The 24782-nt window shown below is 35.7% G+C and overlaps 2 protein-coding genes across 7 annotated transcripts in view; both read right to left on the minus strand.

Annotated features, from left to right (window-relative positions):
- The window catches only part of LOC149777925 (uncharacterized), a 33573-nt gene extending 28684 nt beyond the window's left edge, over nt 1-4889 (minus strand). For 2 of the 3 annotated variants that reach the window (XM_089939035.1, XM_089939033.1), the window contains exons 1-2: nt 2976-3647; nt 532-731 (exon numbers count right to left, since the gene is read on the minus strand). In XM_089939035.1, the coding sequence (XP_089795161.1) occupies nt 532-615 (84 nt within the window). In that variant the 5' untranslated portion in view covers nt 616-731; nt 2976-3647. Of the gene's footprint in view, nt 1-531; nt 732-2975; nt 3648-4644 lie in introns of those variants that run through there. The other variant, XM_089939034.1, reaches the window with a different exon arrangement.
- Nucleotides 4890-10343: 5454 nt separating this feature from the next.
- The window catches only part of LOC149777926 (uncharacterized), a 53274-nt gene continuing 38835 nt past the window's right edge, over nt 10344-24782 (minus strand). For 3 of the 4 annotated variants that reach the window (XM_089939040.1, XM_089939041.1, XM_089939039.1), the window contains 4 exons: nt 20219-20317; nt 16374-16472; nt 13932-14030; nt 10344-12154 (listed from right to left, as the gene is read on the minus strand). In XM_089939040.1, the coding sequence (XP_089795166.1) occupies nt 11241-12154; nt 13932-14030; nt 16374-16472; nt 20219-20317 (1211 nt within the window). In that variant the 3' untranslated portion in view covers nt 10344-11240. The remainder of the gene's footprint in view (nt 12155-13931; nt 14031-16373; nt 16473-20218; nt 20318-24782) is intronic. The other variant, XM_089939042.1, reaches the window with a different exon arrangement.

A 24782-nucleotide genomic window follows, 5' to 3' on the forward strand; every position in this document is an offset into this window, starting at 1 on the left:
CTGTGGAAGCATGGCTCCCATTTTTTAATTTAAGGTGACCGCCCTTCATAACATCATAAATACATGCTCTCAGAAAAGCAGATTATTTGTACCGTGCAGGTTTTTAATCCCAGCACCGCGTTTAATGTTGCCTGAACTTCACTGTGCCGTTTCCACTATATTGGCATGTATACAATTCAAAACTGAAGCAGATTTGATGTCTGATTAAACCCGGCGAACACAACAAAACGATATATGATCAGGAGGTTAGTTAAAACTGATGACATTGAAATTGCAATGCACATTTTCTATGGGGAAATTTTTCGAAAAATTTGCTGACGCGATCCCGCTTATAACGGGTTTTACCTGAATAGCTAGCTAGCTAGCTAGATAGATAGATAAACAGACAGACAGACAGACAGACATACATACAGATAGACAGACAAACAGACAGATAGATAGATAGATAGATAGACAAACAGACAGATAGATAGATAGATAGATAGACAGATAGATAGATAGATAGATAGATAGATAGATAGATAGATATACCACGATATATCCTTTGGGGCAATCTGTTTTATCAACTACCACTACCAAATCAGTTATCACTCTCCTGGCAATCACTGCATCCATTTCAATGCTGGGTTACTCATCTGGCCATTAGTCTTCCTCCAGAAAGTGTCACGTTGAACTCAACCTGAATTAAACCCTTCCTTATACCAGCTACCTAGCAACGACACTGCGTTTATCTGGAAAATGAAATACATTGTGAGTATGGACAATTTTTAAAAGCAAAATCTTTCTGTCCTGAAGTATATTTGATGATCAGAATTGCCGTCCTCTCTGGATCGATTTATGCAAGTATATTTAGGCAAACACGTTGGGAATAGGCATGCAAGCAGCTTAACTCGTACATTGGATTGCACATTTTGATCGGCATATACGGTCATCAAATTCCCTAAATGAGGCAGTTAGTTACAATAAGCTAATGGCTTCAACTTTGTGGATTCCATTTGGATAAACGGTAAAGATGCACATTAGGCCTGCCGTGGTTTTTATTCTATATTAACCCAGAGCTTGGAGGCAATTTATATACACAATAAAACACAACATCATGCAAAATATGTCTACAACAAACTAATGATAGGAGAAACTTATAGACTAATCAAAATTTATTATGCGGAATGAAAATAACGATTGATAAGTGAACTTCATTACAAAAATCATAACACATAAGTCTCTTCTGTCTTTCAATCAAACGTCGACGACTCTGATACTTCGCAGCACCGACGACATGATCAGGGTCAACAGCCATCAAACAGAAGTGGAACAGCACAAGAATTTACAGCTCAATTTAAACAGCGCCACGGAGCTGGGAAGTAAGGAGCGGTAAAATACTCGCTAAGGCGAGATCAAGGAAAAACTTAGACCAAATCCAAACCCGAAATAAAAACAATACCCCAGAGACTACAAGCACGCACACAAACCAAGCAGCATACTAAAAACTATAGAGATAAAAGAGAAATAGCGAGTTTGGCGAATAAAATCAAAATTATACACTAGGTAAACAAGGAAAAGACAACTATGAAAATTTGACAATGAAAAAACTGTCCGTACAACAAAATCAACATCACAACAATTATAGCACCACACACAGCACCACACAATGACAAAAACTGACTTTCTCAAGTCACCTCGTGAATAAAAACTCAAAATAAAATGGGGAGGGAAACCAATCCATAGACCCATGTGGTCTAATGGGGGAGGGAGTACCGACCTAAGTTCCGGGTACGGGTGGCCCACCCATGCTCCTTAACCAAGCCCTTAAGGTTTCGGAAAACAGGGAGGGCCAGTCTACCTACAACCAATCAATAAATTCGATGAACAAAACCAAGAACAACCCTTACAAAAATTCTAATAAAATAATAAACACAATAAAACTACGAACACTGGGTAGAAAGGGAGACCTTCACCTACACACATTGACTTTTGGATTAGAAGGGTGCCACATCTGTGTTCTACCCAGCTAACATAGCTGGGATGGGAACCAGCTTGTGCCAACACTACCAGATCTTGGAGGCGATCAGTTCAGGATTAAGCTTCATAAAAATTGCAAAATGTATATCGCTGGTCCAAATGATTTGTGATAATGTAAAGTTCCAGGCTGAGGGGCTGCAACACCTAAGCTCACGCCCCATCCAACCCCTCCAGTAAATTCCTATTAATATGTGTGTCAGAAGGAAACAAAACTAAAGAAGGAAAGATACCAATATTCTAAGCACATGGTGAGCAGATTTATCAACTGAAAGTTCTTTCTTATAAAATGACGTGATTTTATACCTTGGCTATGTATGAACCATTTGAGATCTTTTAAAAACCAATCCAGACCTTCATTCACTGGGAATATAAAGAAACTGATATTGTTTTACGTACTTATTAATATTATATAATTAAAGAAAATATCATAATCTACACTGCAAATAAACAAGATAGTTCGGCCCGTACAAATTAAAAAAAAAAAAAAAATACGACCCACACTTCACCTCTGCCAACTCACTTGAAATAGGCTTGGTGTGATAGATTCCCAAATTTTTGTGTTGTATGAAGTCAGAATCGGCCCTAGGGCTAGACAAGCAAGGTTGTTACATTGAACCCAGCGCCTTTGGGGTCCAGAACTCACATTGACCAAAAAATTATTTATAGTACTGTACATGTACATGAACTTCACCGGCCCGACCCAGCTGCTAGCGCGGCGCATTGGGCCTTGCAAACGTTAGGGCCTGGCCATGTTGGAATAAAATATAATTTCATTTCACTCTTTATTAATGAATTCACAACTCGATTTGATGTTAACTCATTAAAAAAGTGGCAGCATATACTTAATAATACACTGTATATATTTTGACATGCAAACGCCATGAAAAAATGGGTCACATGAAACACATGTTGAAAGATTGTAAACAAGACGCTGTGCTCAAAGAAACACAACTTACCTTCTATTTAATTTGCTTTGACGGTTGTGCACTCAGCTAATTTCTTTCCAGATCGTCCACAAATGCTCAAGAAAAGCTTCACATTTTCAACATTATACACATACAGGTGGATAACGGGAAAACCTGTACCATATTACTTCCGTAAATACACATATTGGCTTGTAAATGCCGAGACTTGGGGTACAATTGGGGCAATTATTCGAATTTATTATTCTTTTGATCGCTCATTAAATATTTTATTTCTAAAACCTGTCTTTATCGGAACCATTTAAATAGTGTACAAGATAAATCTAATCACAAGAGACCGGGACATTATGCTGGGGAAAAATCCAAAGTAAAAGTTTGAGTCATTCACGTCGAAAGATGTTTCAGCATTATAACAAAGAAAGAAAACTTGTTCAACAGGAACAAAGCATAACTGTCATAGGGATCAAACACATATACTTTGCCTAACAGCAAGGCGTACACGAGACACGGCTAAATGGTCCAGACCTGAGAGAGACTAGCTGGATTTTGGATTTTTTTAAAGTGTACCTTTAGCGATTTTTTAGTTATTTCGCCACGATGTCTGCAGTGTGGCAGCTTATAATGATGTCTAGCACTGGGGCATCATGCCACAGAAATGTAGCATGATGTCCCACCCAGTCACATTATCCTGACACCAGGCCGACCAGTCCTAACACTAACCTCTTAATGCTGAGCGCCTAGCGAGGCAGCTGTTAGTATCATTATTATAAGTCTTTGGTATGACTCGGCCAGAGGTTCGAACCCGCGACCTCCCGCATCCGAGACGGACACTCTAAATACTTGGCCACCGGAGCGGTTGAGAGAGACTAGTTAGTAAGTCGCTTATTGCACCTTTGCCCTCTGGGAAATAAATAAATAAATAATGCAGTAATATAATATGTGTAGAGTAAAGTGTTCCAAGGTCCGTGCACATATCAAAATATCATTTAAAATAATTACTATAAAGCTGATTGAAATGAATACAAAACGGAACGTTTTGATAAAGTAAAAATATAAATGGATATTCCGCTAATAACTGCACTTGCTCATGTCCGAATATTCATGCATGTCTCTAAATTTAAATTTTTTTGCTGCTTATCATTTTATAGTTGAATACAAACACTGATTATTGGTTAATAACTCTGCTAATAATACTGGAGCCCCGAGTGGCCGAGTGGTCTAAAGCTCTCACCGTTACGGATCACTGCAATCTCACCTCTGTCTGCGTGAGTTCGAGTCTCGGGCTCGGCCAGTGTGGATATGTGAGAAAGCTTGCCTGTAGCTTCTAGTGGGTCGGTGGTTCTTTTCCGGGTTTTCTCCCGAGTTCTTCCTCCACCATTTATACTGGCCTATCTTGTGCTAAAAATTGGCGTTTAATCCTATCACAACAACTAATAATACTGAAAAATAACCCATATAGGCCCCATTGAAATCACATGTACTCAGTAGTGTGAAATGGATTGTCAATACACGATGGCTGATCAGGCCATTGCGTCATGTCTATAACAAGCTCAGGTCGAGAATCGAGTTAACGAGTCTAAATAGGCACCTCTAGTCTCAAATAGAAGAAAGCGAGAAAAACTCTACACACATACCTACCTATCTCCCAACCTACCTATCTATCGTACCTACGTATGTACATATATATAAAGTGGGTACGTACAAACATGTATAGATCACTACCGTCTTGTCAAGCAAACAAGAAAGCAGTAGTGTATCACACTTTTGTTCAAGGACAGCCGCCATTGAAGAAAAACAAGACTGTTAAGACTATATTTGCTTTAAAAAGTGATTCAGGTACATATTGTGACAGTGAAACTGAGTCCATGACATAAAAACAAAGAAAGAATTTAAAAAAGAGGATTCTCCTTTTTCTGTATTGTGAATATTCCACGATTGGTTTGAAACAATAACATAACCACTCCGCCATTTTACTTATGAAAATAATTTGCAAGTAATGGTGAGGTCAAAGTTCATATGGAAGAGTCTATTGTAAAATTGAAGGTACGCGTAGATTCCTTCAATCCAAGTTTCACTGTTAGGATTAAAACTTTGGTTACTTATTATATTATTATTATTATTATTATTATTATTCCCAAAGTCATTGTATTTCTCACAACCATGGTGATATTCATCAGTTCATAATCACATATTTAATAAACAGCTAAAATCTGTTCATGGGTCACAATCTCTCAAGATTCCTAGTGAAGATTCAAAATGACCACACAAACTTTAAAAAGATTCTTACTTTTAGTCAGCATGTGGTCCTAAAATAAATATTTAATGGAAATCTATACGGAAATAGTCATTAAAGCCCCAAAAATATAGGTGCCTGCCATTTTCAAAGCATTTTCCGGAGTCTATCCCTCATGTTTTAATAGCTTCATTTATGTGTGTGTGTGTGTGTGTGTGTGTGTGAGAGAGAGAGAGAGAGAAAAGAAGAAGAAGAAAAGAAACTTACACTGTCGGAATTCGATTGGAACGTTAACCTGAATAATGTAATTTGGGTGAAGAAAAAAAATAAGATCACACTTTTGGATCTTAGTCGGTATATCCACAGCTATGAACAAACAGTCGCATGCTATGTAAACATACGTGCTTGTGGTCACCATAGACGTGTTGGGGGATGGAGGGATAGAGTAAGAACATGCATTTCTACTGCATCGATTGCACTTCTTCCGATATAAAAAAACTTTAATTGCATCAGATGTTGGCTAATGCGATCATTGTTTTATGGGAGACAACTATCTTAGCATTTGTCGGAGCCCAGTATCAATTCTGGGATCTCATATGTACAAAGCGAGAGCGTTACCGTTGCAGTTTCAAGGCTCTATCACACACACACACACACACATCTATCACACACACACACACACACACACACACACACACACACAGAGAACTCACACACACGCATATGTGTGATTTTTTTTTCTCCTCTATCAATAGGTATGTTAACATAAAATTACAAGGAAAATGCATTTTAAAAATGGTGCCTATGAGCACCGTAGAGTGGATTGTTTAAAATATATGTGTGTCTTTGTTTTCTAATAGGTCTGAGTGAAATGACGTTTGAAAATTATTGAAACTGATTGATGGATTTTTATGACATCAGGATGGTTAAGAATGAATTCGAAGTTATTACCTAAAGTGCATAAGCGACAAAACATACATTGGGAATAAACGAGGGTATGCTAGTGCGTGTCAGTTGGTAATGTTGGTGTTCATTTGTATGTGTGTATGGATGAATTGTGTGTGTGTGTGTGTGTGTGAGAGAGAGAGAGAGAGAGAGAGAGAGAGAGAGATTGAAAAAAGACTATTTCTTTGTTTCCCATCAAACTGGCATTATATATCGAGGCTACCCCACCCCCAACCACAATAAGAGCGAAACTATCGGAACCGTAACGTTTTCGGGACTGCGTTGTCTTTGCAGTTCAAAATTATGCCTTGGAAACGTTTAAAATGTACGAGCTTCTATGGGCGTCGCTTACTATGTGGGCTTCCGTACCACACACTCGTTGCTGACGTGTTTACGTTCCTCAAAACCATATTTCAGGATCCACCGTTGTGTATGAATTTTAATACACTTTAAAAAAATATCAATATCATCAACAAAGTATTACATAAATAAACGAAGCAAACGTAATAGCCAATAGCTGCCATTTACTCTTGTTTACGACACAGAGGCAGACTAATGCAACAAAGGATGACATGAATAACATTTCACAAAAAGACAGTGTAACAATAGTCTGGTTATCTGCCTGTTGTGCTCCCTGCATTGCAATCCGCTATACACAGCGAGCATATAGAGCAGGGAACCAGACTAGTGTAACAAAAGAGGCAGTTTCTCCGAATAAACCAACAAAGTACATTATCTGCAAACGTAATTTTTAAACAAATAATTTCTATTTTGTATTAAATTGTGTGTGTTGTTGTTGAAAGATCACATTACTATGCACAAAAAAATTCGTGTACTAAATATATTAACTAATACATCGTTCCAGAATAGCTAAAGACGATGGTGAGCATCCCATCATGTTAGGCTGCTTACCATTTCTGTTTATGATTTCTTTTTAATACCTACTATTCTATAGATAGGTATTGATAGATCGCCTATAACTTGTGTGAAAATGTTTGAAGTTAGTGCAGGTGTGTATTTTTGTGTGAAAGTAAATTTTAAAAGTTCTTTGCACAGTACGTTATAGTTAGTCTGTGAAAGCGCATCGTATATGCCGCCATATTAATCCATTATAGACTGTCAAATTGAGATCCTAGAAACACGTTCCTTCGTTGCACGCATTCTAGGAAATAAATATCTGAGGGGTAGACGGAGGTAAATACTTATCATCATCGAGTAAAAAAAAGTTCCAAATTAAAAAAAAATAATAACAAATAATTAGCAAGTATTTACAGGCAGCAAAACGACTTTATGCTTGCATAATATATACCCAAGCTTCGTCTCTTGCAGACTCAAAGTTATTCCTTTAAAAATTCGGATTTTAACGTCATTTTTGTATTTTAGCATGCATGCCAAATTCATTAAATACGGAGAGATCCTGCGATTTTTATATTTTCGAGTTATTTATTATTATTATTCCAACGTTTTTCGAAATAAAGGCGGGGACTAAGAAATATTGCATGTACACACGCGCATACTATCGCTTTACTACATCGCTCACACCCGAGGCTATTGCGATGAAGGGTTGGCGTGTAGATGCATGCAGCAAGTTTAGATATTTGATCCGTTCCTGGGAGCAGAACTTGTGGGGTGATGATACTTTCCAAGGGATGAACTAGACATAAGTTAGAAAACGTGGGTATATGTATCAATACTTCAGATTATTATTATTATCATTATTATTATTCGGGTAGGTGTTACTGATGCATGGGGTTAAGCCGTTCCACCATGGATATACAAACTACCCAGGGAAACAGACTTTTGTGTTAGGTTCATGCAAAAGACGAAACTAAAATAGATTTGTAAGAATCAAATTAAAAAGGAATAACTGTTTGATGTAATTTTTAATGCAATCTATCATTAGCTAACATGAGAACTTTCTAAAACTTCTGCCATATTACAAGAATAATTGTTTATTCATGATTTATAGCTTATCATTACCTGATTCTGACCTATAAAATCAATTAATTAGAATATATATTTTCATGCATTTAAAGTTCCTCCTCCTGCTGCCCCACCTCTTGCACCTGCTTCATGTCTTTTTTTATTTTTACCTCTACAACATGGATTTTACTTCTACTACTACTGCGATATTGTTTCTTTTACCCGACATGTTGATTTTATTATTTATCTTTTCCATGCAAATGTTCCACAAGTATATAAACCGCAGTTAATCAGTTTCGTCTATTACTTAGTAGCTTTAGTAGTCTGTTCTGTATGAAATATTCAAAGCTAAAATCAAATAATTCATATATATATAAATTGATTACAATCAAAAAATGTCTTCTCTCTTAAATGTCAGTGAATTCTGTTGCCAAAACCCTGCAATTACATATCACTAAACGTATGCTCCACGCTATCAATCCTGTCTAATGATTCAGTGTTTTGTTAATTCAGTCTGGTTCAAAAAGTTCAAAGTAGTGGTTTCGAGATTGTTCTGGACTATGAACTTCTTCACGTATCATATAAGCAACATTGACTCCTCAGAACGTTTATTTGTGACAATTTACATCATTTGTGCTTAATTGTTACTCCTTTGTCGTTTTCCTTGTTTTTGGAGTATTTTATTATATATTTAAGTATCATTAACTCATAAAATGACAAAGCTATTCTCTTTGTATAGCGCTTCGATTTTAATATACCTAAATTTCTGGCGTAACTTTTGTTCCTCCGGTTAAGTCATGTTTAAGATTAAACGTACGTGTATATAAACATCTTAAGTTTGAAAAGACAAACCTCTACACATCTAATTAAATCGCACGACTATCAGCATCCCTATTCACCCTCTGTAAACTGAAAAAGTATTGTTCGGTTTAAAATAGGCCATATTTTGTGTGTTTAGCACAGTAAACATGACAACAATATACCTCATTTCATCTTATGGTTATTTAATGGTTGTATCATAAAACGTCATAATTGCAGCTGCATCATATGGACTGCTGTATAACCCCTGGTTGACAGCGTCCAGACCATACTCGAAATACACCCTACCAGTCTTGTTTGCTCAGTTTTCTAAATGTGTCAAGTATAATACAACATTCGATTTCAGATTTCAAGTCTTGCATATTAGTTAGGACCCTGGGAGTTTACAGGTTAAATTTATATACGTGTAATTCAGTTTTTACTTGAGTTTGTACGGTTAGTGCACGGTTTATTGTGTCTAATCGTGTGCCTGAGAACCATGGAAGAGTCTAAACCAGAAAATTATACATTTGCAATCTAAAACTGTTTTCTGCTTTTTCAGAACAAATAGGGAAACATGTAATTAGGCTGCACTTAACAAAGTCTCGTGATTCTGAATCCGCAACAACCAGCTCGATCACGTAAGAATGATTGCCTTACCTTGATATCTCATTTAGTGAAGGAAAACAAATGTTAGAAGTATAGAGTAGTGTAATCCATTAAACATTGAGATCTACAAAGGGTGGCTGCGGGTCCGAATCCAGGCTGGGTCATATCAAAGCCTTATAAACACGGTACAAACAGCTGCCTCGCTTTGCGCTCAGTATTAAAAGGCTAGTGTTAGGACTGATCGGCCTGGTGTCAGGATAACGTGACCTGATGGGACAAGATGTCGGTGGCATGATGTCCCAGTGCTAGACATCACTATAAACTGCCACATTGCAGACATCGTAGCAATATGACTAAAATTTGTTGTTTAAATCTTCGTTAAAACTCCGAATCACACACACACACACACACACACACACACACACTTAAATTATTCAGCCTTGCAACAAATTTATATTGCAAGAAAGGTCTGGAGTAATTTTGGTCTGGAAGCATTCCGTGGACATTGAATCGCCATCTTCTCTGTTGAAGAACATATATATGGTTGGTCGACGGACAATGCAACATTCAGTATTGGGTTAAGAGACACGTTTAAGAATTGGTAAGAAAATGCTTAAATCCTATTGAACTTTCTTATGACCTTAACCTTTGAGCGAGATACTAACTGTTGTATACGACACATCACCAAAAGATGTTCAGTTGATGTGAAGCGAGATTATAAAATGGTCAAATGGTTTACATATTGTACGATTCCTTGTATTCAATTTGACTTTTAGTTAGGACACGAAGGTGGTACATGGCAGGTCGCCTATTTGTATTTGGGTAAATTGTCAATATGTCCCAAGTTACAAATATACAGAAGGTGAACTAGAATGCATTTCTGACAAAATTAGTGCATTTCTCAACTAATTTATTGAAAAAATTATTGTGATCAGCTGTATAATACTTATCATATTACATTGCTGCCTGTTTAAAATGAAATTTATGAAAAGAGTTGATTGATTTCAGTGATGCATTACTCAAAATTGAAATAAAATAAATAAATAAAATATCTTCTAAATCAGGCGATTTACCAGAACATAATTTAAACTTCCAGAACATCAGAAGGACGCGTTCGCGATATTTACTTCACTGTTTTTAACTTGCAAATGAAAGATGCAAATGAAACGATATATTGAAGAAATCTCAAAGACCTTCAACATTTGGTTTGAAGATGAATTAAAGCGACAGTTACCTTTCAAGTCTTGATCAAGAAGGAGATGATTTGTACCCCAGGAATAAAGTTATTTATGGTAGCGACATCATGATACAGAAGTAAAATTAAAAATAAATAAATACATTAACAAAAACAGGACTCCGCATAACCTTAAATTTATCAACCTTTTACAAATGTCTAGTAATTATTAGTGACAAATAATCAAATAAATCACAGGCTATATATATATATATATATATATATATATATATATATATATATATATATATATATATATATATATATATATATAACATTTTCGATTAGGCATCCACCATCAGCCAAATGTGCTTGAAACACTGACGCAAACGCAAAACGTAACCAACGTCACCGAAAGGGGAAACATATAACACACTGACTACTTTAAGAAGAAAGGACTCGAAGTCAATGACTTTGCTTTTATTAGAAAAGCGCTGACCTCACCAGGACACGTCCACAAAAGGATAAATGACCCTGTAGCTAATAACGCACGGAAAGTGACCTAATAACAAAACTTGACCAACGGTATCAAGAGTTAATCTGATGTAAAATACTACTATTGGATCAATGCACGAATTTTACTGATCAATTTAGAGACCCAAATTTCCTGATCTTGTGTGGCATCGAAGATGACTATGTTCTTAAATTCTTCTGGCAAATCAAACTTGTCAAACTTCAGAGGGAAGAGTTTGATTCCTTTCCGATTTAAATCTTGCCAGTGTTTTAACCACTTTTCTTTTGGGATTTTGCTAGATAATGCAAATACCGTTATCACAGCGTTTTCTGCACATTCATGCAAATTGTCTTTGATTGATTTGCCGCACACGAAATCCTCTCCACTCGATATACATCTAAAACTAGAGTCAGACAACTCCAGTGCAGCCTTTAATTTTTCGACTCGTTTCATATCTTCTTCAGAATCAACGTCATGGAACACGAAAATGTGCTCTGATTTCGATGCTGGAAGGTAGGGAATATTTCCTTTCAATGCCTTCAGAAAACTCTCCCACCATTCATCGTTTTCTTCAGACACAGTAATATAAGTTAATCCATTGAGAGAATTAGGTATTGTACACATTTTCAGTATCAATGGAATGATATTAGCTTTGCATCCTGGTACGCGCATGACAGTTGCCTCGTACTTGCACCAAAAACTTTTCATGTATTCTGGAGTCAGTACTACAGCAACACGCAACGATTCCTTAATTGCCTGTTCAATGTTATCAACGATACTTTGTCCTGGCATGAAATCTCTGTCATCAATACAACATTTATAATTGAGATGCGAAGACTCCAATCTCTTAATGATTCCTCGTACCCATTCTCTTTCATGTATACAATGTCGATACGAGAAAAATACGTGAAACGTTTTTCGTCTTGGAAGTGGAGGTGCTTGAGCGATGGAGATCCTTGCTACCTGCTTGGTACAGCTGTCAATGGAACTGGACATATGTAAGGATAGGTCTGGATCTAGAAAAGAACGATCAGAAATGAGTGGCAACTTGTTATTACGTACAAATTTTTCAGCCTGTAAAATACACACAATAAGCTACTCCCTCATTTAGGAATTTGTTGAGGATAATGCGAAATATTTTGAGCAAAATGCAGTGTTTGTCAATGTGAGAAAACATAAGATAACACAGATGTACACCACACCCATAGACTCCATACAATGACATTCATAAACAGATCAATGAGAGTTATTTAAAATCTAATTAGGTTCCTTGAGAAGCGCAAAACATAATTGCATTGTATCGATAAACAGATAAAACTCTACAGATGTGTTGTTCCGAGTAGGCGGAAAGAACATGTTTGATACGGCGTAGGAATATCGAGGCCGTCAGACTCTGATGAATGTTCATACACAGTATCAAACGAGTTCTTTCCCCCACTCGGAACAAAATGCGTATCAAACGAGTTTTTTCCCCGACTCGGAAAAAAGCACTTATGCAGTTTTGTCTTTATTACATATCCGCTTTTCATTCACACATTTTTTTTTAACTTTTCTAATGTATACTTTTAGGAGAATGAATGAGGCACTTTGGTGTATTATGAAATCGTCTGAAAAGACCAATGCACGAAACCGGGGTTATGCCTAGATATATACTGTTCAGCTGCATCATCGGTATGTCTGCATTGCAGTTATGGTAATGTACTCTTCCGTTTGGAATTTTTACAAATATTTTATTTGATATATTGGTGGATGCGAAACCAGCCCAAATGCTTTCGAAATCTACGGATTTCTCTTTCAAAGACACAAAGCTACAAAAGACAATTACCCAAACTAAAACAGAACAAAATACAAAATCGCAAACTCTATGCAAATTCTACACAGGGTACCAAAATCACATTTACCTGTCATTTATTTGCTTTCTCACCCCCAAGGTCTTAGCTATCATTCTTATGTAAAGGTGTCACATATAAATAAAACGCATTTAAAAATTTATTAAAAAGAGTTTATTAAGGTATTAAATATTGCCAACTGTAATATTGCTTTAGAACTTAACTTCATGCAAGTTGTAACAAACAGCCAGTTCAATAAAATCTTAGATCCAGGATTGAAATACATATATATATATCCTGGAAAAATCAAAAAATTGTAGATGGAACAAACATTTCAGTGTTGACCTACTGACGCCATCGATTGGAGTCCGTTATTCTAGCTGTTCTTGTCTTGCTAGAACTAAAAAGGACCGCTCCGGTGGTCTAGTGGTTAGAGCGTCCGCCTGGGATGCGGGAGGTCGTGGGTTCTATCCCCGGCCGAGTCATATTAAAGACGTATAAAAATGGTACTAATAGCTGCCTCGCTTGGCGCTCAGCATTAAGAGGTTAGTATTAGGACTGGTTGGCCTGGTGTCAGGATAATGTGACTGAGTGGGACATCATGCTACATGTCTGCGGCATGATGCCCCAGTGCTAGACATCACTATAAACTGCCACACTGCAGACATCGTAGCGATATGACTATATTGATAAATAAAATGAACTAATAATAGCAAAAACGTATTCTTATATAAAGAATGTGCTCATAAGTCAATAAGTAAAATGTTTCCTTTCATATCGTCAAGAGCGAATTTCTAGCGTTTTATACCAAAGAACTACCATTGGCATTACATATCTGATGGTAAGAAGCTCCATTATTTAGATTCACACAATTTGATCATGCAATTTGTGATTTTTGAATGCAGTGTGTGTGTGTGTGTGTGTGTGTGTGAGAGAGAGAGAGAGAGAGAGAGAGCGTTCTAACCATGTTTATAAACTCGATTATCCATCGATGGAAAAGAATACCTTTTGGAACCTTTCAGGCCTATTCCTTTGGTTTGAACTGTTTCCATGTCTGTCTCCTCTATGAGTACAATATATTAAAAATCAATGTCAAATTTTTGCACAAAAAGACAGTAAGTAATTAGGCTGGTTAATCAACAAGGCTACTTAAAACGCGTGAAACCAAGGATATAGTTGGAAATTAAAGCTGCGCATTATCGCCTTTTCAATATCTGGATGAACGTTCTGTCACACACCATGCAATAACAAGAGTCCCTCAAAGGGACTGACGTTCTATTGTGCGAAAAGCATTTCCAGGATTTCAAGATGAAACAATTTCTTGACTTCAACTATCGAGTGTTGAAAGCATTTCCGATATTTTCCCGCTATATGAAGATATTAAAATTAGCTGCTGTGGTATACATGCTTGGTGTCAGCCTAGCACTATTTTAATTTTGGACAAATAGACATGAAAACAAGTATTTTGGTGAAAATACCATGTCATAAATACCATCCATTAAAGGAGAGTAGTGAAAACATAATTTTCACGATATGATGCATTGGCGGCAATACTGGATGTCTGATGGGCATCATTTTTATTTACGATCACCTAGACGTTATCATAAGTCTTTTAGTTAAAACACAATGTTGATATGACTCTTCATTCAGTAGAAGTAGCTATAACGATATTTTCAAGATGGTATCTAGTGTAGCCATGTTGGACTTCCGACCGGAACTATCTTTTTATTTAAGGCAAAACTCGAAAAGTCCACGCTGAAACGACCTTACCTTCAAGAGCAATTCAGAGCAGCGATAATACTTTTTTAGTATGGCCGCAGTGTAGACCACATTGGACATAAAATAGGCATCATTTTCATTTACTACCAACTAGATATTAAAAAGAATTTTTTTATGAAAATTCCATTTTCGTATGATCGTCTATTCAGGAGGAGTAGCATAGCGATATTTTTGAGTTGGCTGCCTGGCTACATAGTTATGCTTAAAAGTCATTCAGTGAAAATACCATGCTGATTTAACGATCCATTGAAGAGGAGAGGCTATAACATGATTTTCAAGATGATTGGCAGCTATATTGGACATGAGATCTTCGTTATTTTTATTCATGACCATGGATTCAAGAGAAGCAGTGCAAACATTTTCAATATGACTGAAGTTGCGGCAATATTGACCATTGTACAGGCACCAATTTTATTCACTGCTGACTAGACATAATAAGAAACTTTGCAGTGAAAGCTCCATGTTGATATCTCCATCTATTCAGGAGGATTGACGATACCAAGATTTTGAAGATGGTTGCTATAGCAGCCTTATTGGACCTTGGATTGGCACCATTTTCATTTCCAAGCAACTATACATTAGTATATGTCTTGTAATGAAAAGCTTTCTATTGATATGTTTATCCATTAGGGAGGAGTGGCGATAACAAGATTTTGGAGGTGGCTGCTGTGGCGGCTATATTGAAAGTCAGCTCGGCACTATTTTATTCACGACCAACTAGACATCATTAGAAGTCTTGTAGTGACCAACCCGTGTTGATATGAACATCTATTCAGATGGTGTAACAATAGCAAAATCTTCAAGATGGCTCCTATATAAAACATATTGGACTTCAGATTGGCACTACTTTCATTTACGACAAAACAAGACATCATATGAAATCCTTCAGTGAAACCGGATGTTGACAATACTATACAATACGGAGGAGTAACCATAAAAAGATTTTCAAGATGACTGAGTTGCACGTTAGCCATTTACAACCATCTAGGCATCACCAAAAAATCTTACAGTGAAATCTCATGCAATGACCATTAATTCAAGGCCAACGATAACAACATTTTTAAGATGACAGCTATGGCGGCTATGCTGTATGTCCGTAAAGAACTAAATTCATATATGGCCATCTAGATCATATGATGAATGTGTGTATAAAGTTTTAAGGCAATCATGCAAATTGTTTAGGAGGAGTGATAACAAGCATTTGCTAATGGACGGACGAACCACAGACAACGGACTGACGATTGACTATAGTACATACCATAAGCTTTTCTGGTGTATGTCTAGGAGAGCTGCAAAATGAGTTTTCAAACCTGTTTTCCATATTTAAATCTGATTTATTTATAGGATTTTCATAACACATTTCGATATTTGATAATTGCAATTATACAAATAGTGATAGACAAATATATTCTTGGATAGAGAATGTACCCGTAACTCAATAACTAAACTATTTCCTTTGCTTTTGTCAAAAGAACATGCTCAAATTATCAAGCCGAAGCAAGTTCATCACCATAATATATCATCAAATGTTCCAATATTTAGATTATTCCTAAGTTATTATTTGACCATGATGTGCCACATTTTTGTATGTATGTGTGTGCATATATAGAAGAGAGTGAGAGACCACCTTTGCGTTGTTCATCAACTCGAATCGATGGGTATGAATATCGTTTGGATACTCTACGACCTTTGCCTTTGGTTCGAACTGTCTGCCAGTCAGTATCCCCTGTGTAAACAAGATAATTAAAATCTTTGTTATATAGATAATTTACAAAATAACTACGAGTAATCCAGGAGGCTGGTTAAAATGTCACAAAACCAAGAACACGGTTGGAAATTGAAGCTGTGCATAGTGAACTTTTTGTAAATATCCTATAGGAGTTTTGTGTCATACTTCGTACGATCAAAAGGGTTTAGGACACATTTTTTTAAGTATATTTAAGTAAGACACGTTTCATAATGCATCTCATATACGAAGACATTTTTATGTGTTGTATTAGATTACATATCTTCGTAGGTTATAAACACCTTTATTCACCAAAATATTGATTATATTGTCGACTTTTAACACATAATTTTGCTCAGCGCCAAGCAGACATGCACACTACACTGCTTACCTTCATTTTATATATCCTTTTCAAAACGTTTTCAAAATCATCACCTTTCATATTTCATTTATAGAGATACTTACGTATTTTATAGGAAAGGGCTGAAAGTTGAAACTATTAGCAATTGTGTTATCTTTTAACGCACTGAAAAGCTAACATTTTGATAAAGTACCGTTGAACCATACAAATACATTATTGTTTTAAAAACAGTACACTAAAGTACTTAGTGGGCATTTAATTGTTTAATACATAAGGAACACTTTCATTACGATACTTCACTCTTAGCCACATCCAAATATTATTTATTTTACCAGTCTTAGTGAATTTCATAACAGTGATTAACAGGGTAATACATGATTCATAATAAAAAATAAAAGCGTACACTTATTCATTCATGAAGTTTGATAATTATGTCTAGAATAGATAAATCTAGATTATGCTAGAGTGCACAAATGTTATCTTTGTGCTTTAAGCATCGCAGTCGCCAAGTGGAGGCATTCGTACCTGCTCAGTTTGTTTTGAAGTTCTAACAGACACTTTGAGTATGCGACTGTGAGTTTAAGACAATTGAAAAATCATGCATGGATGGCAGACATGGTGCAAAACATGGCAGCGGAAAGCTGTCAGTTTCAAATAGAAACCTAGACCAAGAGAAACATCCTAGAAAAGAAATGCTGAATAAGTCACTGGATGCAAAAATTAAGAATTTGTCACAATAGGAACGAAATCATGAGATAAACCAGAATAAAGCAGGCTGATAGAACTCTTACGTGGTTCCGCTAACTAATTACGAAGATATAGTAAAACTAATAGACACTGAAACCTTTTCACTATTATATCAAATGATAAGACCCAACTTTTACAATTTCATGCTAGCGTACAAATTGTATAGCAGAATGAACTCGACAAGCTTACAGGTGTAAACCAAACTTTTCTTTTATATGTTAGACTAAATTTTCTTTTGTATGCTTATCCAGGATCACAAACTTTCAGTATTATTGGCCCATCGTCCTCAGATGTCGTATCAAATATGATCACTCTCCTCGAATCGATGTGGATGGAAATTAGCTTACAGGAAAATAAGTAACGGAAGTAAGGTTATGGCCTATCACAATATACCGCGATAGTATGTGTGTGTGCGTGTTTGGGACTTGAATTTTTAGCGTAGCTTTAACAATTTTTCAGTCATATCTCTACGATGTCTGCAATGTGGCAGTTGATAGTGATGTCTAGCACTATGACATCATGCCGTAGACATATAGCATGATGTCCCACAGTCACATTATCCTGACACCTGGTCGACCATTCCTAACACTAACTTCTTAATGCTGAGCGCCAAGCGAGGCAGCTGTTAATACCATTTTTGTAAGTATTTAGTATGACTCGGCCGGGGATCGAACCCACGAACTCCCTCATCCAAGGGGGACGCTCGAAACACTAGGCCACCTGAGCGGTTACAACGAAAGTAGAGATATAAAACACATACTCATTTTGAAAAGGAATTTGTGTTTTCTTGCATCCTAAATTGCACTGCGTTTCTAAGCAAAATCTATTAAAAAATAATCAATAAAGATCGCGAAAGGTGAAGCCCTGTTTACAAGTAATGTTTAGTAGATATATATGCAGGCAGGTAGATCGGTAAGCCTGAAACAATATATTATTTGGACCTCTTTCTAATTGTGCAGCCAATAAAGATAGCAACAAACTGTTGACAATAATGACCGTATGTGTAATAGCCATTATAAGATTAATCTGCTGCATTACTTGTCTTCAAATCAAACCAAACCTAGTACTACTAATGTTGATACTGCTTTTGCTACGATTGTTTCCAGGGTATCTAAACCGTTCGTATATGTATTTATTTCTGCATTTATGTATGCATACGTACTTAAGTAGACAAATGCGAACGCTAGTATGTACGAATGTATATTATTATGAATGTATATATGCAAACAGTCAGCTATTTCTGTTTCTTTGTCCGTCTGTATTTCTGCTCAATTCAATATATCTGGATCGTTAGGTAGCTATCTATGGAACTTTAGTAGGTGAGTACATCCTTGAACTGCTTAATACCTTAACGAACTTCTGACCAAATATCTTCCACTGAAAAGTTCATCCATTTTTCATTTTCAGGAATATTCGATTGCATCGACTTGTTCATGATATAGACATACCCTCGCTAAGTTAGAAATAATTGCATAGGAGCCAATACCTATGTTAGGTACATGACTCTCCTCTTATCTGCAGATGGCAGAATTGTCTTCTTTTAAGCGTTTGCAAACAGCATTCTCAGACCAAGTGAGGGTAACTATTAATACTACTGGTATCAAAGACATATCCAAATAATCTTTTACGAAAATCCGGCATTACATCAGGAATGGAAAATATTTTTTGAGATTATCTTCTTTATCAAACATAATGCTTTATTTTTTTAAACGACATAATAGCTTGTTTTTAAACAAGATATATTCTTGTAAAAAGAAATATTTTGTTTGAACAATATCGTCGACCGTCCTAACTTTGTGCCCGTCCTTGATTCGTGCGCCATGTAATCTCACGCGCTTGGCTTATAATCCCGACCTCAACGTGGTCAATACCTTTCATTGACAGTGAGACTGACAGCAGTGACTAAGAAATATTCGCCGAAATAAGACATACATACTTACTAACATCCAAATCATAAAAAACACAATCAAAATATCCAGTTTAATTAATATCATATTTACCACACTCTTACAGATGCAAATAATTATACTAAAGCATCATAAACGATGAATTTATACACCTTGCCTTAACCTCATATTCCAAACGTAATGACTAAGCGTGGCATTTATTTCAGCGGCACGAACCATGAACACACTTCGAGAAAATATAAACATTTTGAAACGCTTGGAAAAAGGGTAGCTGGCAAAGAATTCGAAGAGTTGATAAACATTTTTCAACGATGAATACATTAAGTAGATGTAGTTGAACCCTTTCTATGGCGATTTTAATAGTTTCACGCAATACTGTAAAATGAACATAAGGGCACGAATCACGGAAGGTAGAGGATATATTATGTTGTTAAAATAATATATTATTTCGGTTAGAAAAGATAATACTTTGTTTAAATAAGATATGTTTGCTTAATGCATATATGTGACTTAAACAAGGTACCTCGTTCAAACAAGATACTAGTAGAAAGTTCGCGGTACTATCCAGCAACCATGATCTTTCACCAGCATTCTAAATACTTAAATATTCTGACAAACCCCATCGCAATACCTGTTAATAATCATTCATGAAGTTGGTGATTTATGTGTGTGTGCGTGTATGTGTGTGTGTGTATGAGAGAGAGAGAGAGAGAGAGAGAGATTGTATTTACCTTGTTCATCAATTTTGGCGTCAACGGATAGATCAGATAGACTGGCCGATAATTTTCTCTCTTTACCTTTTGATAGAGTTGTTTGGCAGCCCGTCTCCCCTGTATAGAGAATATATAATAACAGGAGAACTTTCTCCAAGAGATTCTTAATTTAGGCTTTTGGGATTTTCATATTCATATCGAGCTAGTGCGACTTTGCTTTGGGAACAAAGGTGATTTCAATACACATTCTTTCGTGCCTTAATTTGACTTTCGTGTCCGTATGAACATGTGTTGAAAATTTAAACATATTGGAGAGTGTACGAAGAAATGTATACTTTTGGGCTTGATCATTTCACATATAGTATACTTCAGTTCTCACACTATACTCAAAATCTGGATGAGATAATGACAACTATATACTGAGTTACGGTAATGTTTGCAAACCGGGTGGTGGGCAGGTAAAACACTTTATAGATATTGCATGAATACGGTGTTATGACAGGCGAACCGTATAAAATTTAATCATTATTTTGATAAATGTAACAGAAGAAAACATCATTTAAACATTGTTGATATTTGCATAGAAGGATCAGTTATTATTTCACTTCATTCACGGTAATGACAACAATAATGTATGTTATCTTGGGAAAAGTAACAGTGATGGTCCATTTTTAAGGTAATTTTCGAAATTACAGACTCCGCTAGATATAAAGGAGAAATATATCACTATTCGTTGTGGTAGAAATCATTGTAATCTTTTATTTTAGCGTACTGAGCCTGCTTATCAATTTTCGTCTCAAATTTACATCACTTAGGATATTACCAACTAGTGTCTTAACAACATACACGGGGAGTCTTCTAAAATATTAAGTGGAATATTTGTATATTGTATTTAGAAACAGCTATGTTATTTTGTCTATTTATACCAGAGGATAAAAATTTAATTTTCAACATTTATTGATCTCATTTATGGCCGCAGCATTTATCTCTTTATGAATTTCCTTCTGAAATTTCTTTTTGTGACACACACATTTTATTAATTATTTCCACCGTACATGAAATTCGCTTCTCATACAGAGCTTTCAAAGAAATCTCTTTATGATAGATCTAACTGTAACAAAACATTACATTGTCTCACCATGTCTGTCCAAACATTCCATAGTATTTTGCGAGAAACAATATCATGTCCATTATAGAAACAAACAAAACATTCCGCATTCACAAAATATAAACAATCAGCGGATTTATACCATCGACTAAAGCCAATAACTCAATGCTTTGGTGACATCAAAAGAAGGTTATGTAAATATAAACCATTAAAAAATTTTAAGCAATTTAAGCAATATATTTTGATAGGAAGAAAGGAAGCTGCACTTATGACTTTGCTTAAGTTTTAGAGTAACATTTCTCACTCATGTCTGAAAATCTTAATTAAAATGCTGGTTGGTTAGTCGAGTGGCTTTTATAAAGCACTTTAAAATATTACTCGTTATATCATGACAAGGAAATGGGAGCTAAACGTGTTTTGTTTTTCCCAACGACACACTGAGGCAGCGTGCCAAGGTTTCCTTGAACGGGTATGAGACCCACGATCTTGCATTAGAAACCAGACTCACTACGAAATGATCTACTGGGAACCACAAAGTTCAAATGTAAAAATGCACGATTCGTCAGAATAATTTCAAGCACGATCTGGAATATAGTAAAATTATTAAGTGAGGTAAAGTAAAAGGTATAAAGAAATTTTCTGAAACATGGAGGACGTCATTTGCGACAATAATTATCCGTTTGCCAGAGTCTCATATCAGCGAACTTTGGTTTCATTTCTTTGTTATAAAAGTAATCTAGATGTTGAATTTACTTAATGCGAAAAGATGAACATTAAATTTGGTCATCAAAATAAGTTGAACGTTGAATTTTGTCCACTGTAATCAGTCGTCTGGAGACTATTGCTAAAATGTGGATATGGAAATCTTGCCAAGTACTTTTCAAATTTAGGCTCAGAATTTTCATTGTGAAATCTTAATCATCACACGCACTTCTTGCAAACATTATTGACTTGGGGTTTCGTTAGACCTTGAATTTTAAGGAAGCATAATGATTTTTATCCCCCAAATACCTCTCAAAATATTAAACTTTATTGATTGAGTTCAGATATTGTACACCAAATACACTTTAGTGCAGAGCTATACCGTGTCATTCTGTCAAATACCCCCCCCCCCCCCCACATACACAGCTGGGACAGTATTCTGCCAGGATTTCGTCATTTGGGACTGTATCACCTTTTGCAGTATTTTCGCCTTTTGGACCATTGCTATCATTACATTCTTCTGTTGGCATGCAAAAAATACCAGACAGTGATGTTTTCTCAGACTCTGATACTGAAGATAAACCAAACACAATTTTTTCTTAGAAGAGAAATGTAAAATAGATTTCAAACTAAATTAAAGAAACGATAACGCATAGAAATAAATAGCATGATTGTAGTTGTAGTTTGTTCAACATTGCTTAATATTCCTCTGGTATACTCCATTATCTCAGTATTATATTTTCCAGGGATTTTATCTCTTGTGTATGTTAACTAAGATCATACATTGGTCTATTGTAGTACAGGAAGAATCATTTTAATCATTCTGTTTTGTTTTATTGTTTTTAGAAACTTTATTATTGAAAAACCCACCCAAATTGTCATGACTGTTATGTTTCTAATACGATACGTAATGCTTACAAACATGACACGAATGACTTAACGCTCACTATATAAAAATGGATCGCTGAAATCTCTTTCGTTTCTTTAATAGTTTAAATTCAAGTATTTTCATCATATGAAAAGGAATTCCAGCCCAAAACACAACATATGAAAAGGAATTCCTGCCCAAAAACAACAACATTTCTACATGAAAGTATCTAGATGATATTGATGATCTAAGCGATATCAAATTTACAAAGAGAGTAAATTGAACAGCATTAAAATAGTGAAGATAGAAAGAACGGACCCACTTAAAAAGTTTAAAATAAAACTTGAAAAACCAATTTAAAATTTAAAAAGTGGCGTCATATTTACAGTAAATTACCGTTGTACTTGTATTTTAACAATAATGTATCCGCCCGTTTTTCTTTGAACGAATTAATTTCTATATATAAAATAATACTTATCTTTGTAACAAACGTCTGAATAAACTGCATTACTTAACATTAAGTCCTTTTGACAACTGCAATCCACTGACCTAACACATGTCTGCTACCAGCGTTGCGTAATGCACATCTTAAATTTGTGATAAATGAAATATAAGCAGGCTTTCTGCAAAAAAAATAAAATAAAAAACGCGATGGGCTGACAGTAAAATAGATGGGTTTAGTAAAGAAAACTTGGAATCGTGCTTGTCCTATCAAAATTACTGGATGTATTACTTAACACTCTTTGAAATTACAGGATAGTTAGAATCAATAGTAGCATTTGAATTTCGTGAGACAATTATTCAGAGTATATGCTTTGTTGGTGATTTGATTTTACGCAATGAAAAGGCAACAACAAATAGCATCTGCATCGTATAAAATCAGGCCAACTTGGCGAGAAACTTCAGTATACATTACACAAAGCCATACAATATTTGGCAATACTCTGGATGATGTTTTCTATAAAGATCAGCAGCAGTCATGGACACTCGGTGGAGAAGAAGCAAGGAATACGAAACACTATTTAGGACAAACACATGAATGTATGCAAAGATACTGATGTTTTTCAACCAGAACAACAGTTGTTGACCACAAGCGAACAAGAAGAAAATGATACAGCCATGATGTCACGAACAAAAACAGCATTCACTCTCCTGTTGCGTTTGCCACTAGGATAAAAGAATAATGTATGTGACCAAAGAACATTGTTATGGATATCAAAAAAGTCATCCTAGCCATAGGCAATACGACATATATTCAATAATAAATAAACTAGGAGACTGGACGAGTATCTATAAGGAACGTTGACACGCAGCTCAGAAGAGAAAATCTTGAAAATATGGTATAAAGACATATGTGAGCATTCACTATTTCCACTGACATTTTTGCAGATGACGCGCATGGAAACTATCTTAGAACAGAGTACGGAAACTGCATGTGCATCGACTTACTTGACAGAACATTTCAAGGAAATGTCAAGTGTGAACTCGTCATATATCAATACCTGTTAAAGGGAATACCTGATCTTCTGACTCCGGTAAAAATGACATAGGACTCGGATCACAATTATCACTTTCGGTTCAGTACTCATAAATGTATTCCCATTTTATTAGTACAGCATTTTTCCTAGCTAATTTTGGTAGCGATACAAAGTTAGATTTAAGCATTATTGATTATTGGTGTATAGGTAACTGTTTATTCTTTAGAATCTGAGTATTATGGTATGGTTGTCTGAGTGTATTTCTGCGACAGCGAACAGCGAGTAATGAGCCATTGATGCTAATCCGGAAGTAAAACCTTTGACCCCATTGCACTATACTTTGGTTACATAACCTATAACAAGACCTTCAATATGGTTTCATCTTTTTGAAGGTATTTTAGATTAATATATTATTTATTTGGATTT

Source organism: Sinohyriopsis cumingii, chromosome 17, assembly GCF_028554795.1.
Source record: "Sinohyriopsis cumingii isolate HCF-2022 chromosome 17, ASM2855479v2, whole genome shotgun sequence".
Taxonomy (NCBI): domain Eukaryota; kingdom Metazoa; phylum Mollusca; class Bivalvia; order Unionida; family Unionidae; genus Sinohyriopsis; species Sinohyriopsis cumingii.